The sequence below is a fragment of the Corythoichthys intestinalis genome, chromosome 15, assembly GCF_030265065.1.
Source record: "Corythoichthys intestinalis isolate RoL2023-P3 chromosome 15, ASM3026506v1, whole genome shotgun sequence".
NCBI lineage: Eukaryota > Metazoa > Chordata > Actinopteri > Syngnathiformes > Syngnathidae > Corythoichthys > Corythoichthys intestinalis.
In genome coordinates, this window is record NC_080409.1 from 35,350,694 (window position 1) to 35,367,630 (window position 16,937).

The following is a 16,937-nucleotide window of genomic DNA, read 5'->3' on the forward strand; positions in this document are numbered from 1 at the left end:
GATTTTTGGGGGGTTTGTGATATATTACGATATTATATGGTGATATTATTTTTTTATTTTTTATTTTTTTAAAGAAATTTTTACTAGATAACTTGAATAGCTGTTTGGAAAGACTTTGGATGACTCATCATGACCACAGTGTACAGTATTCCATTGTTTTTCGCGGTTAATAGGGACCAGAACCCGCCGCGATAAGTGACAAACCGCGAAGTAGCGCATACCCCTCATTTTTTTGTGTGTGTTTGCTCAATGTATTTATTCAGATCTAGCACTGGAAAGAGATACATATAAGACATGTTTTTTCTCACTTTTTTTCTCCAAAGTATGATTTAAAAAAAAAAAAAAAAAATATATATATATATATATATATATATATATATATATATATATATATATATATATATATATCAGCTTTTTAAGCTCTTCAATTGTAATAATTATGATCTGTTTTAAACATAACTCTTCCACCGAATCATTTTTAAACTAAAATAAAGTACTGTAGTACAAAAATGCTTGGCTTTATTAAATGCTTCTGTTTACCTAACATGGCTGTGACTCTTGGAGTGACATGCAGTAATTACAAACTCCTCATAATCACATCTGGCGTTTATTTTATATCTCGAACCCCCCCCCCCCCCCCCTCTGTGTGAAGTCGGCTTCTTTGGCCAGATCAAAGCCATCGTTAACTTTAATAAGCAAGTGCCACAGTGACTGAGAGCTGGGAGAGGGAGTGAGGGAGGCTGTGCGAGCGAATGAAGCAGAACAAAGGATTGTGGATTGGAAAAAAAAAAAATAAAACTATCGCATGTCCTTGGGCACATCGCGATGGCGATGTTTAAACGATTTATCGTTCAGGCTTAGTGTAAATATCTCATAATACAGTGAGGACAGCTGCTGCTCATAGGCCGGTGCATTTTCGTGTCAAATTCGGTGGGTGGTGGCTTATAGTCAGGTGCGCCTTATAGTCAGAAAATTTAGGTGAAAATAAGATACTGTGAGGTACAATAAGGTACTGTTTATGCAACTTAAAAAAAAAAATAGAGATAAAATTGCGAGACTCCAGCGTCGTAAAGTCGAAATCACATAAGTCAGGTACGTTGTTAACCGGGGACTACCTGTACTCTTCTTTCCAAACTACTAAATTCCACGGTCCTAAAATTAAAATTCAGCATGAATTTTCTTTACAAATCTAGAGGCCTCAATTACCATAAAGCAGTGTTGTTTTTGGCAGCCATTTAAAATTGCTTCTTAGTCTTTTGGACAAAAATAATTGTTAGTGGTAGTCATATTTTAGTCATTTCAAAATGTGTCCGCCTTAGTTTTGATCAGCGAAAACTCAGACAAATTTTGTCTTGTTTTAGTCGACAGTTTTTCAAAATGTTTTCGTATATAAACTTTAAAAGTTTTATAAAATGAATCAATAAATACATAAATAAAAGGTTTCCAACAATTTCGAATGAACATTGACGAGTACAATACATAATTGTCCACAAGGACACCACCATCTTCTTTGATGATAATACACACTCAGCAGGAAAACAGTACATTATTTTCAATTAATTAAATTAGCCTGGACACCATGAACTGTAAGTAAATTTTTTTTTAAGTGTTTAAGACGATGCTCACCAAGCTAAATGCTAACGCTAACGCGAATGCTATGCTAACACTACAAGTTACATTTAGTGTCTGATGATCACTTAGCACAGACCTGTAAAGGCTATGAGCGGCGCAGCACGTCACATGAATGACACGACCACTGCTACACAAACACTGTTATGATGTGTGCTAACTACACATACGCTAAAAAAATATCACACATTTTGAATTTGGCAGACTGAAACGGTGGCGCATTCTCATCTCATTCTCGTTTCGTCAGACCAAAACTGGCATTCGTATTGTTATGTTTTCGTTTCCCATGACACATTTTTAGCTTGTCATCATCAAAAAAATATTTATCGTTATTGTCAACAACATTGCCAAGACGTGGCTATATGGAGATTTAGTACAAATTTTACTCCTTCCCTCATTGACGTAGCAAAGCGCATAAGACGTTCCAATAGTAACCATTATGAGTTGGGGTTGTAAAAGTATGAAATTACCCAACAATTGCACATGTACGCTCATATTAATAACCACGAATGTCTGCGACCAAATGATAGCGGGCTAATGTAGCTAACTGTAGCTAACTCAATGCAATCGGAGGACAATATCGGTTGTATTTTTAGTGATTGACTGATCCCTGAAAAATTATGAAATCAGGCAGCTTTAACTGGAGGGTTTCACTGCCACTACAATTTCTATAATATGTGCATTTCCAGAGAAGAAACAGTACCGTGAGTCTTACATCAGCGACGCTCTGGAACTGGACATAGATCACCTGGACAAGCGTTCACGGGCCAGCGGTAGCAGCGCCGGTAGCAGCTCCCGCCACAAACGCCTGTCCCGCCACTCCACTGCCAGCCACGGCAGCTCGCACACATCTGGTATCGAAGCGGACAGCATCCGCGCGACCCACCCGACCCCCCGTGTGCCCCTTGGGACGTGCGGCTCGTCCACCGCAAGCCACGGCAGCTCGCGCACATCAGGCGTGGAGAGCGGTGGCAAAGAGCGAATCTTGGATGATGATGACGGTACAGTAACTGTTAAAAATCTACTTTTGCATCCCACAAAAGTTACATATCCCTATTGTTCCCATGGAATCCTTGTGCTATAGCAAAACCATCACTTTTGAGGAAACAAACAAAGAAATACAACACGTTTGTTAAGACATTGTTATTGCGCAAGCCATTTTAAACCCTTTCCGTTGGTCACTCAATTGTAAAAATAAGAAAGCCAAGTGGCGACTTTTCCCTCAGTTAAGGCTGCTTTTGACAGTCAACTATGCTTTTATTGTTTTTGCAACTAATTAGCTACCATAATTTTCGGACTATAAGCTGATACTTTTTTCCCTCATTTTGAATCCTACAGTTTATAGTCCAATGCGGCTTATTTGTTGATTTATTTGGGTTAATAACAACACTTTATTTGACAGCGGCGTCATAAGACTGCCATAACACCATCAGAATTATAACACTATCATGGGCATTAATGAATGCTTATGTCATTGTCATCTGGCGAATTATGTCACTAACTCCATTTATGTCCAGCTCGGATCTATTACATCCATTCAAAAATGAGATAATTTGCCAGATGACATAATATGACAGCTGAAATTATGACAGTCTTATAGCGCGACTGTAAAATAAAGTGTTACCAAATACCATAACTAGTAGAGGTGCGCGATAATTATCGCCAATAATAGGAATTATGACGTCATCCCAATAAATCCGATATCATTATATTATCGGGACTATTAATAATATTTTTGGCATGGTGTCGAATTGGGATGTGTGCGTTTGTTTCCACTCCTGTTTTGCCAGTATGCAAAGTTTTGTTACTGTTCTAGAGGCCATATTTTTTTCCATCAGAGTGGTGAACCTTACTATGGCAATTAGCAAATTTTTGAATTTTACAGTGTTATGTTTACAAGTTCTTGAGAGGCATTTTGGTTATTAATAGGGGTGCTGTTCTATAATTGCCAAGTTAAGAAGGTTTCATGGACCAAGACAACAAATGTGTCCTGTTGCACCAAATGTTTTATCTGCTGACAAAGCACAATATCTGTTAGGTTTATGTTTGTTTTAGATCAGTGGTCATTGTTCAGGGGAACACATCCTCAATGATATTGACTGATTGATTGTGATTGACTCAATTTATATTTATTTGAAAAATTTAATATGGGCACTTTATTTGAAGTCAAAACTGTGCTTGTCTTCGTTTTGTTCATTATTATAATGTTCATGTCATCATGAAAATTCTGGTTCGGTCAAGGCAAATATATGCTGAATCAACCACTAGTATTTTTTTACCTACAAGTGCTCAAAAACTCAGGTGAATAGACATTGAAAAATTATATATACTGTATATATTATCGGTTATTGTATCGGTATCGGCCTTGAGAAGCAGGAAGTTATCGGTATCGGTTTCAAGAAATGGATATCGTGCACCCCTAAACTAGCAATTAATGAAGAAACTGGAACAGTAACGGAAGAAATAATTAGCACAGAACATGAATTTTGATCATTATTTACATCTGCAGCGCTGCAATGCATGCTAGGAGACATGTTGGACGACAACAGTGTTGACAGCAGGTGGCAACAGAGGTTGACTGTCTCCCCCAAGGGAGCAGCGGTGGCCAAATGAAGCTTCTTGAAGCAATGAAGCTTTGCAGCCAATTGGTTCAAAGCTTCATGGTGGTTCATTTGGTCTTATGACGGTCTTATGATGCCGCTGTCAAATAAAGTGTTATCGGTTATTATCTGTTTGTGTAAATATCCCATAATACAGTGAGGACAGCTGTGGCTTATCTATGAACAAAAGCTGTTTCCGTGTCAAATTTGGTGGGTGGCAGCTTATGGTCAGGTGCGCCTTATAGTCCGAAAATTACGATATATAAATGAGGTTGTTTATTGTTATTGCACTGTTAAAAATATGACCTTCATAACCACCCCCCTCCCCAGGGCGTTGCTAAAAACTAAATTAACTTGAAATCCAGTCTCTTTATTAAATGGTATACACAAAAAAAGCGGGTAAAAGAATTTTATTGTGTTTAATGCAAACATGTCCAAAGTCCGGCCCGGGGGCCAAATGCGGCCCGTGGACAAATTTCATCCGGCCCCCAGCCTGTGTCATAAAATCAATAACATCTGGCTCGCACACAGACTTAATAAATTGGTCAGCAGTACTGCAACCAGCATATGAAGTAGCTTACACACAAAATGCTGCTCCTCATTTACCCACTAAAAGGCAGCAGCACTTTAACCCTTTATTTCCAAATGTATCACATTTGATACACCTAAAATTTCATGATTTTCAGACTAATTTAGAATTTTGACATTTCTTTTTGGGAAAAAAAATGATGGATGCAAGTCAACACATGCATCTGCAGGTTCCATTAAAAAAAAAAAAAAAAAAACGATTTAGCATGGGTTATAGATATTAGAGCGCTTATTACACATATTCATTTTGACTTGTCACAAATTTGAAAAAAAGGTTTCATTACAACCTTATTTTTCAAATTTTGGGATTCTCTGATAATTGCTTCATGTTGCAGGTATTTAAGGGCTAAGCAACATTACTCCGTGTGACCCTCTACTTCCAATTTCCTAAAATGGCGTCAATCAACAAAAAAAAAGTTGACTGTGACAGCTGACGCTTCAAGGATAGGTGGAAATTGGACTATTTCTTCACTAAAATACACAACAACTGTGTCTTGCCTCATTTGCAAAGAGACAGTCGCTCTTTTTAAAGAGTTCAATGTGAGGCGATATTACCAAACAAGACACGCTGACATGTACGACAAGATTACAGGGAAGATACGCAGCGAGAAATTGAAGCAACTTGAAGCTAGTTAAATTTCACAGCAGTAGTAAATCCGCAAGAGTCCGAGAGTCGAAATAGAACGCCGCGAAGGCTAGTTGTTGAAATTATTCATTAAAAAAATAACAAAGCAAATGTGACACACTGAATGGCTTGCTAAATTTTGCTTAAATATATTGTTCCACGTAAAGGACGTCAGCCAAGGTCGGCCCTCCACATTTTTACCGCGCCAAATCTGGCCCCCTTTGCAAAAAGTTTGGACACCCCTGGTTTAATGTGACATTAAAATCCGCTCGTCAGCCTATAACACATCCTTGACGGGGAATGCATGTAAACTCACTTGCTACTTTGTTGTAACGTGACTAATAGGCACACACCAATGAATACTTAGTGAATGTGCTTGTGGTCTGAAAGGAATGTTGTCTTCTTTGTTTTAATGCTTAGAAGACTCATTCTGCACTTGTCAGTGGTCGATATATTTGTGCACCTAGTCAACAAAGGGCTAAGACCACCGCAAACCAAAGCTTACACAGGTTGAAATAAGACTCCTGTAAATCCCGACAGAGATCGAGATGCTGGTGGACGACCCCAAAGATTACGAAGAGCTGAGCGAGACGTCCCTGGACCAAGAGCTGTGCATCCATATCACTGAGGACATGTTGACCATGTCCCCTGATCACAACAACGGATTATCTGGTAAACAAAAAACAAAACAAAACAAAAAACTCCAATTTGCTCAGACTCCCGGGTGTTTGGTAATTTGGACGTCTGTCTCTGTCAGTGGCGGCCAATGAGTTTGTTAAGGTCATATAATTCTTTGAAATGTGGTTCTGGCAGGTCTCATTGTGAAAGACGTCAGCTCGTCCACATCAAGCTCCTCGGAGACGGTCGTAAAAATGAGAGGACAAAGCATCGAATCTCTGCCGCAGGTAGGTAAACGCTCTTTACAAAGAGCAAAGACCTCTGCCAAGGTCCAAAAATGATTATGTCCAATACTGTACCACTCAAACTAGGGCTGTCAAATTTATCGCGTTAACTGGCGATAATTAATTTTTTTTAATTAATCACGCTGAAATATTTAACGCATGCGCGGAACGACCCACTCATACATTGTCGCAAACAGACTATAATGGTGCCTTTTTATGTATATTGAGAGCTAAGAGGCAGAGACAAGCGACTGGAGTGGACACAGGCATTCATTGGGGCCGCGCTATCTATTGGCATAAGCTTTGGCATCTCTTCCACAACAATTTTAACTATTGTGGCGAGTCACGTGGAGAAGAATGACAGGAGATGATCTTTTTATCAACATCCTGTATTGAACACAACGCAGAGAAGATATACCATTTGCAGCCACCACTGACAGTCATGGTTGCCCAACTTCCCATCATGCATTTGGGCCGGACAGTTAAGTCGCTACAGTATCATTTACTGAAAGCACAACAAAAATACTATTCCTATCTCTCAAAAAAAATAATGTTCACAAAAAAAACAAAAAAAAAAAGCGCTTAATGCAAAGAGAACTTGCATTCCCAATCAAAATAGCTATGCAAAATATTACTCAGACATTGGTCAAACGCTATTCAAACATTTCGTTTAGCTCAACATATACACTAGATGGCAATATTTAGTCACAATATACAAACTATCAGAGGTCTCGTACTTTGTGAAGTCAACACTCAAATGAACGTAAGGTACAATGAACCCAGAAACGACGGCATCAGTCGAGGGGCAAAACGCACTACAAAAACTTGGCTAGATCTCTAATTAATTTAAAACTCGCCCTTGACACCTTGTGGTGTATTTCAATCACTACCTTCCACAATGGCGAGCTATTAGTTTATTTTTTGATTGAAAATGTTACAAATTTTATTAAAACGAAAACATACAGAGAGGTTTTAATAAGGGCTGTCAAACGATTAAAATTTTTAATCGAGTTAATTACAGCTTAAAAATTAATTAATGTTTTCGTTATAGTACAATTTTTAAATTTTTCAATCAAAAAAGAACCAGTAGCTCGCCATTGTTGACGTCAATAATTACACCATGCTCACTCATTGTGCTGAAACCCATAAAATCAGTTGGACCCAAGCGCCAGCAGAGGGCGCCAAACACCCAAAAACAAGTAACAAGCGACAATTACACTGCTATCATTTTAAAAAAATTAATTACCGCCCGTTAAGGCGATAATTTTGACAGCCCTAGTTTTAATATAAAATTACTATAACTTGTACTGACATTTATCTTTTAAGAATTACAAGTCTTTCTATCCATGGATCCCTTTCACAGAAAGAATGTTAATAAAGTTAATGCCATCTTGTGGATTTATTGTTATAATAAACAAATACGGTACTTATGTACAGTATGTTGAATGTATATATCCGTCTTATCTTTCCATTCCAACAATAATTTACAGAAAAATATGGCAGATGTTAGAGATGGTTTGAATTGCGATTAATTACAATTAATTAATTTTTAAGCTGTGATTAACTCGATTAAGAATTTTAATTGTTTGACAGCGCTAACTTAAACGTTTTCATAATTTATTCATCGGCTGCCATTGACAGCGATATATGTCCAATCCATTTGGCCATTTGTCAGCCCTGCCAATTCAAATGGATTGGACGTCTATCGCTGTTTATGGCAGACAATGACTTAAGAGCATGAACATTAATAGTGTTTATGTCCCGCTCGCAGACGTCGACGTGCCGAAAGACTTCGTCATCCGGCGACCGCCACAGTCAGTCGCTGGACGACGTCCGCCTGTACCAGAAGGACTGCCTTCAGTGGGCTGAGCTGTGCCAGGACACAGCACACAGCTACACTTTCGGGTGTGCCAAAGAGCTGAGCGATGGTGGAAGCGGAGCCTATCAGTGTCTGGCAGACCAGTGCGCCGGGATCAAGAGAACCAGCAAGTACTTCTCCCTGGACCTCACCGGCGACGACGTGCCTGAGTTTGTAGTGTGAGGAACTCCACTCCCTTTTTAAAAAAAAAAAAAAAAAAAAAAAACAATAACGAGCAACGGTCTGTGTATGTTTCAGCCATTTGTTGTGTTCTTCCAATTTCAGAAAATTAAAACAGAATCTGATGTTCCATTATCACAGAAGGTTGAGGAGTAAAATGAAATGATTATTTGTTTTCTCCAAGTTCTCTTTCCCTTGGCCCATGACTTTCTTCTAGTACAGTGGTACCTCCATTTTCGAGCATCTCTACATCCAGAATTTTCAAGTTAAGATACACCTCAATGGGAAAATATTCCCTCTTGTTACGAAAGAAATTTCAGGATACGAAAGGCAAAAATATAGTATGGCTGCTCCTCACAGCTCCCAGAGTTGACTGAACGTAGCATACTTATAGCTGCTCTGCCATTGGCTATTGCCTTGCATTCCTGGCATCCAATTCGCTGAGAGTTCTATTGTATGTGTACGTGTGTATCCCAAGGTCCTCTTAATTCACCCCTCGTGTTCCGATACCTTTACATGAGTGTATTAACTTTTATTCTTCATTCGGTTTTTTTTACACTATGAACAACTCCGATTTCATGTTTATTGTGCAATAATCTTACTGTAACATGTATTTCTTAAATGTTTGGATGCATTTTTATGCATTATAAATGATATATGTCTGAATTTTGGGGGGCTTGGAATGGATTAGGGCATTTACATTAAAAACGCGTCTCTACTTAACAGAATTTTCAAGTTACGAAAGTACTTCCAAAAACCAAATAATATCATACGTAGAGGTACCATTGTACTAACATTAGCTATTTTTACCATCTCAAAACCTCTTGTTAACACACCTGAAAAATTCTGGAAGCCGCCACCGTCATTCCATCATGTAGAGCTAAACATTTTACCAACACAAAACAATACTAATTACACCATTGTGGTCATCAATCAAAATCGTCACACTTGCAAAAAAATGTCAATTACAATATTAACACCATGAGGCACAACACCCCACCGCTGCTGCAGAATAAGCAGCAGCAAAAAAATGTCTTCCAGGCCACGGCAATGTGAACTTGGTTCAACGGGAAAAAAGTATTTTATTTTACCACGCGTAAAATAAACTCAGAATGGGACAACAGATTTTGTTGTTTATGCTAAAAAACGGGAATAGTTCAATTTTTTTCTTTTCTCTGAAATTAGAAGCAAAAAACAAATGGCCAAAAGGTACACGGACCAGCAACAATAAAGGGATCGCAAATGACTCCAATGTTTTACTAGTAACCAAAGACGAGATGGACGATTCTCACACTTCTTGTCAAAGTGTGGCGTGCACAACACCCGTGCCACCCGATGTGCCTTTCATCCGCGACAATCGCCGCCTTCTACCAGTTATTTCAACATCACCTGGTGCCATTTATAGTTTGCCCGACGCCAATTTAAACGGACAGACAACAAGTACAGTGCTGGCCAAAAGTATTGGCACCCCTGCAATTCTGTCAGATAATGCTCAATTTCTCCCAGAAAATGATTGCAATTACAAATGCTTTGGTAGTAATATCTTCATTTATTTTGCTCGGAATGAAAAAACACAAAAGACGATGGGAAAAAAAATAAACCATGATCATTTTACACAAAACTCCCAAAATTGGCCGGACAAAAGTATTGGCACCCTTTGAAAAATCATGTGATGCTTCTCTAATTTGTGTAGTTAACAGGACCTGTTACTACAGGTGGTGGCAATAACTAAATCACACTTGTAGTCAGTTAAAATGAATTAAAGTTGACTCAACCTCTGTCCTGTGTCCTTGTGTGAACCACATTGAGCATGGAGAAAAGAAAGAACATCAAAGAACTGTCTGAGGACTTGAGAAGCAAAGTTGTGAGGAAGCATAGGCAATCTCAAAGCTACCAGTCCATCTCCAAAGACCTGAATGTTCCTGTGTCTACCGTGCACAGTGTCATCAATAAGTACTATCCATCGGCGTCTGAATGAAAAGTGAATGAAAATGCCCAGGAAGACCCCACTTCTGACCAAAAGACATACAAAAGCCAGGTTGGAGTTTGCCAAAACTTACCTGAGAAAGCCAATAACGTTTGGAAGAATGTTCTATGGTCAGTTGAGACAAAATTCGAGTCTTTGGGAAAAGGTATCAACATAGAGTTTACAGGAAAAAAACGAGGCCTTCAAAGAAAAGAACACGGTCCCCACAGTCAAACATGTCGGAGGTTCCCTGATGTTTTGGGGTTGCTTTGCTGCCTCTGGCACTGGACTGCTTGACCGTGTGCATGGCATTTTGATGTCTGAAGACTACCAACAAATGTTGCAGCATAATGTAGGGCCCAGTGTGAGAAAGCTGGGTCTCCCTCAGAGGTCATTGGTCTTCCAGCAGGATATTGAGAGAAAGCACTGCAGACTTCTAAAGTGGCCAGCAATGAGTCCAGACCTGAATCCCATAGAACACCTGTGGAGAAATCAGAAAATGGAAGTTTGGAGAAGGCACCCTTCAAATCTCAGAGACCTGGAGCAGTTGGTCAAAGAAGAATGGTCTAAAATTCCAGCAAAGCATTGTAAGAAATTGTATGATGGATACTGGAAGCGGTTGATCAATTATTTTGTCCAAATGTTATGCTAACAAGTATTAGGCCAATACTTTTGTCCGGCCCATTTTTGGCGTTTTGTATAAAATGATAATGATTTAGTTTCTTTTTCATTCTCTTTTGTGTTTTTCATTGCAAACAAAATAAATGAAGATATTAATACCAAAGCATTTGTAATTGCAATCATTTTCTGGGAGAAATTGAACATTATCTGACAGAATTGCAGGGGTGCCAATACTTTTAGCCAGCAGTGTAGTATAAATGGCTTTCATGTGAAAGATGGTATACTCAAAGTATTTTTTTAAGTGTTAAGATATGCAGAGCACTTCAAAACATCAAAATGACTGAACATTTTTCAGCTAGCAAACAAATTTGATACTCAAGTCATGCTGTCTTTTACCAGTTCATAGATATTCCATCCCAAAATGTTTCAGTGAATGCCCAGTTTTTAAATCCAAAATTCGGCATGTGTGTTTAACCTTCACAACCAGGAAGAATGATCGTGCCAACACTGAAAAAAAAAAAAAAAAAATTGGCAGAACTTGACATTTCAACTTGGTTCTGGTTTTGATGAAAACCTAAAAAAAAGTTCTGATTAGATGTCCAATCATGTGTCTATTTTCATGTTTATTTGCCCCTAGCAGTCAAAATGGATTGGACGTCTTGCGCCATCAATAACATCTAAGACACACAGCCAGTCCTCCCAGTTCAAATGAATTGGACATCTATCACCCTTCAAATACACTTCACAGGGAGTTGCCTCTGAATGGAGACATAGCTTATTTCACATTACACAAGCGATCAGCGCCGCCGACCTCGATACGTTAGACATGACGATCAATGTTTCTCCTCGACGAATTTGTTGGGCCAAAATCGGGCTACAATCGTGTAGTCCCGGCTCGGCATTAAAACCACCGTCCTGAAAGGGAACAAAAAAAAAATACAGCAAAAGAACCTTTTAGACCTTTGAGTATTTGTGTAGATATCAGTTGTATATGAACTAGATGCGAAAAGCACGTTGTGAGCCAATCTTGATGGCCATTTTGTGTTAGTGTTGTTCGATCAACATAACATTATAGTCAATGGACCGTGTACATTGAAACTGATCCCTCGTTTTTCGTGGTTAAAGGGGACCCTCCCCGACGCGCGCGATAATGGAAATCCGCGAAGTAGTGGTGTAGCTTATACATACGCATTAAAAACGATATATATTTTTTGTGTTTTTTTGGGTGTGTTCAATATATTCATTCAGATTTAGCATTGAAAAGAGGTACATATAAAACATGTTTTTCCCCTTTTTTTCCCCCAACGTATAATTCTTGATTAAATGGTTCATTGAGCGAATTCTCTCAAATGAACTCATACTGCTTAGGCTACGTCTACACTAAGACAGATCAGATTTTGTCCCGGGTATTTTGCAGACGATATTTATACCTGAACCCCCCCCCCGCATCTGCAAGGTACGCCTGCATTTGCCCAAACTATGCATTCGGGGTGTGCCATCTTAGGCACCCCACGATTCGGTTCGATTACGATTCAGGGTGCTACGATTCGATTATTGAACGATGATCACGGTATTGACGATGATGACGGTTCTCTTTTTTTTTTTTTTTTTTTTTTAACAACACATACAACACACAGCTGACCTTGAGATACTCTTTTTCACAAGAAGGTGCAAAAACATTAGCTATTTCAAAAACAGTACTTATTTCTCTCAACAATACAATAAAGTTTACACAGGTGGAATGAATTCCACATTTTCTGGAAACAAAGTGTCTTTAGAAATAACACTTCTTTTAACCAATATACTTTGTTTTCACAGATTTCTGTACTATTTCGCATGTTTATAGTGTTATCGCTGTACTTAATCATGGTTTTACACGTTTTGCATATGGAGTAACTTTTGTACACAAACAAACAACGGACAAATGGACATGGAAATACACGTTAGCAAATTCGCTAATTAGCTTAGCGCTCGGCACTAACTGTTAACATCTCAAAAACAACAACAACAACAATACAGGCTAAACAGTATAAGAGGGTTCGTGTACTCACCTCTTACAGACACACAGGGGACTTAGCAACACACTACATTTTTCAATTGACGTGACATGAAACTACTGCTGGTCAACTGAAAGACAAGGAGCAACGATCTATCCCCTCTCGCTCCAAAAAAATAACTTGCTCACAGAAGCGCAACCCCCAGGCCCTGCCTGTCTCATACACAAATCTATTTTTCAGTCGTTTGAAAAGGAGTGAATCTCTCGCTCAATAACCGGCAGCATCCATCATAACGTTGTACGTAGGTCCGTTAAAAGACGGGCGGCAGACGTGTCTTGAATTTCGTTCCGCTATTAGCGGCTATCATAAAGTTATTAGGGAAAATGATCGTTTTTGAACATTTAGGAATCGTAATCGAATCATCACGTGTCGAATCACGATACATCTAATAATCGATTTTTTTGGCCTCATGTGCGCGCAGTTTACCGCTGAACTGGAAACTCATTATTCGCCGGCGGGAAATTACTAAATTACTACACCTTCTAGACCAGGGGTCGGGAACTCTGTTTTGTGATCCTGTTTTTTTCGTGATCGCATTTGAACGCATCACGCGGGAGCAACAGTGAAGAGCGAGAGTGAGGGCACACTCTTATTTCACGAGCAGTCGCCGAGTTGTGATTGAAATAAATCTTTAGAAAAGAACAAAAACGATAGCCTGACATTGTTACTTGGGATGTTACAATTGATGCTCAGTTGTGCACTGACCACTTGAGAAATAACAAATAGAAACATATGCTGTGGTGCTGCGTATATTTCCTGGAAGTGGAAAACCATAGCCAGGAGGGCTTGTGCATAATTGTGGCGCTCCTGGAAGTGGCGACAGTTTTGACAGGCGGAAATGTCATCAAAATGAAACTGATCTATCGCCTCCATGACTATGGGTATCACGCAGATCACTTTTCGGGGTTTAATTCTCCTCTACGCATTTTTATATACTCCAGTTCGGCCGGCATTGTGTTGGGAGGGGCCAGCCCCGCTGCTGGCTGATTGGAGACTTAACGATGAACTAATCCCCGATGGGAGGACCACAAATGGGCACTGAATTGAATCATTTTATTGCGACGTATGTTTGAAGGTTCTAGAAAAATGTATGAATGCATGATCAGCTCATCACAGCTTGTTCAAGTCGAGCGAACCCGCCTGCGGAAAAGAAGAGCAGGAATGCCAAGTCTTGACCGTCCACCTCCATTGTTTAGAATGCCGTCATGCCGCACTAAAAATGGCGATGGCACGCTACATGAGGTCAATTCCTTAGTATCCCGCCGACATTATCCGTGTAACAACTAATCCGGACAAGTGGTATACTAGTGTGGCCGACATGCTGTACAGTCTAATTCAGTGGTTCTTAACCTGGCTTCGATTCGAACTCAGGGGTTTGGTGAGTAGGTCTAAGGCAGACATGTCCAAAGTCCGGCCCGGGCGCCAAATGCGGCCCGTGGTCAAATTTCATCTGGCCCCCAGCCTCTGTCATAAAATCAATAATGTCTGACCCGCACACAGACTTAATAAATTGGTCAGCAGTACTGCTACCAGAATATGAAGTAGCTTACACACTAAATGCTGCTCCTCATTTACCCACTAAAGCAGCAGCACTCTAAGCTACATTACCCCTTCCAATTTTTTCCAATTTTTATCTAAAATGGCAATAATCAACAAAAAAAGAAAGTTGACTGCGACGGCCAACGCTTCTAGGACAGGTGGAAATTAGACTATTTCTTCACTGAAATACGCAAAACTGTGTGCTCATTTGCAAAGAGACAGTCGCTGTTTTGTAAAGAGTTCAATGTGAGGCGATATTACCAAACTAGACACGCTGAAATGTGCGACAAGATTACAGGGAAGATACGCAGCAAGAAATTAAAGCAACTTGAAGCTAGTTTAGTTTCACAGAGTCAGTATTTCGCAAGAGCTCGAGAGTCGAAATTGCGAGATTGTTGAAATTATTCATTTAAAAAAATAATAAAGCAAATGTGACATACAGAATGGCTTGCTAAAATTTGCTTAAATATATTGTTCTACTTAAAGGACGTCAGCCGAGGTCGGCCACCCACATTTTTACCTCACAAAATCTGGCCCCCATTGCAAAAAGTTTGGACACCCCTGGTCTAAGGGGTTTGGTGAAGATACACAGGGCCCTATTTTTGTACACTGACTAAAGGCAAAGTGTCGTTCTTGACTAGGTTTTGGACTTGTTTGACCCCAATTTACAACCTTATTGGTTGGTTGGTGTTGGTATTATACTTATACAGCGCTTTTCCACCTTTCAAGGCGCTCAAAGCGTTTTACACTATCTCGCCATCCACCTACTAGTGACGCAGCACCAAGAGCAATGTGGGGTTCAGTGTCTTGCTCAAGGACACTTACATGATTTCGTCAGGGCGGAACCCACAACCTCTGGGTTGGGGGACAACTACTCTACCACTGAGCCACGCCATCCCCCATTATTCAATTTCTTTCAACAGCTAGCCCTCTTATCTAATGGAAGGAGAAACTGGTTTGCTCAGTGGAAGGTTGACCAGTACTTTGTATGATAAAGTATAACAAAAGAAAAACATTTGTGTCAAATTTTACACTATGAAATAGTATGTGATGCAAGGATGCAACACAAAAATGAGAATGTAGACATGAAAACAAAAAATTGATTGACTTTCCAACGTGAAAATCAAGAGCAAAAGGCACAATTAGTTGTCGTATATTTGAAATTCCAAGGGATCAGAATGGGAATTTAATCAGACATTAGCTTGCTATAGCTTAGCTATATTGATTTTGAATTTGAAAAAAAAAAAAAGCTTTACTATTGAATTCCGAAGGGTTCGGTGTATGCACATGTGAAACTTGTAGGGTTTAGTACCCTTAGCAAGCTTAAGAACCACAGGTCTAACGAATTACACGTTTAAGGCCATTATCTGTCCTAGTGTAGACGTAGCCTTAGAACAGCACACAACACAACAAAATGAGTAGCCATAGCACACTGCAGCCAATGTTTAATAAGTTAAACGATTCGGCGCGTTTGAAAGGTAGTTCAGTGGCAAGTTCAAAGCAGCTCCCTTGTCACTCATCGTTAACTGTAACAAGCTGCAGCTTCCTGGTGAGAAAGAAAAGCTTCAGGACGGAGAGTCAGCGGCTGTACGTGATTAGATGGGACGTCTCTGTAAAATTCTGCATTCTGCGCGATGTTTAAAGCGCGAAGTAGCGAGGGATCACTGTAGCTATGAATTGAAAAATTTTCAACTGCTGATTTAAGATGGCCACTGGTTACTTTTCGCATTTAGTTATATACAGTGGGGCAAATAAGTATTTAGTCAACCACCAATTGTGCAAGTTCTCCTACTTGAAAAGAGACCTGTTATTGTCAACATGGGTAAACCTCAACCATGAGAGACAGAATGTGGGAAAAAAACAGAAAATCCACATTGTTTGATTTTTAAAGAATTTATTACCAAATTAGAGTGGGAAATAAGTATTTGGTCACCTACAAACAAGCAAGATTTCTGGCTGTCAAAGAGGTCTAACCTCTTCTAACGAGGTCTAACGAGGCTCCACTCGTTACCTGTATTAATGGCACCTGTTTTAACTCATTATCGGTATAAAAGACACCTGTCCACAACCTCAGTCAGTCACAGTCCAAACTCCACTATGGCCAAGACCAGCTGTCGAAGGACACCAGAGACAAAATCGTAGACCTGCACCAGGCTGGGAAGACTGAATCTGCAATTAGTAAAACGCTTGGTGTAAAGAAATCAACTGTAAGAGCAATTATTAGAAAATTGAAGACATACAAGACCACCGATAATCTCCCTCGATCTGGGACAAAGGGTACATAACAAAGTATTGAGATGAACTTTTGGTATAGGCCAAATACTTATTTTCCACCATGATTGGCAAATAAATTCTTTAAAAATCAAACAATG

The 16,937-nt window shown here is 39.5% G+C and overlaps 1 protein-coding gene across 1 annotated transcript in view; it reads left to right on the forward strand.

The window, feature by feature from the left end:
* Positions 1–10,161, forward strand: part of frmd6 (FERM domain containing 6) — a 58,607-nt gene extending 48,446 nt beyond the window's left edge. The window contains exons 11-14 of the mRNA XM_057858945.1: positions 2,319–2,630; positions 5,983–6,114; positions 6,256–6,347; positions 8,116–10,161. Coding sequence (XP_057714928.1) covers positions 2,319–2,630; positions 5,983–6,114; positions 6,256–6,347; positions 8,116–8,385 — 806 coding nt within the window. The 3' untranslated portion in view covers positions 8,386–10,161. The remainder of the gene's footprint in view (positions 1–2,318; positions 2,631–5,982; positions 6,115–6,255; positions 6,348–8,115) is intronic.
* Positions 10,162–16,937: the final 6,776 nt, after the last annotated feature.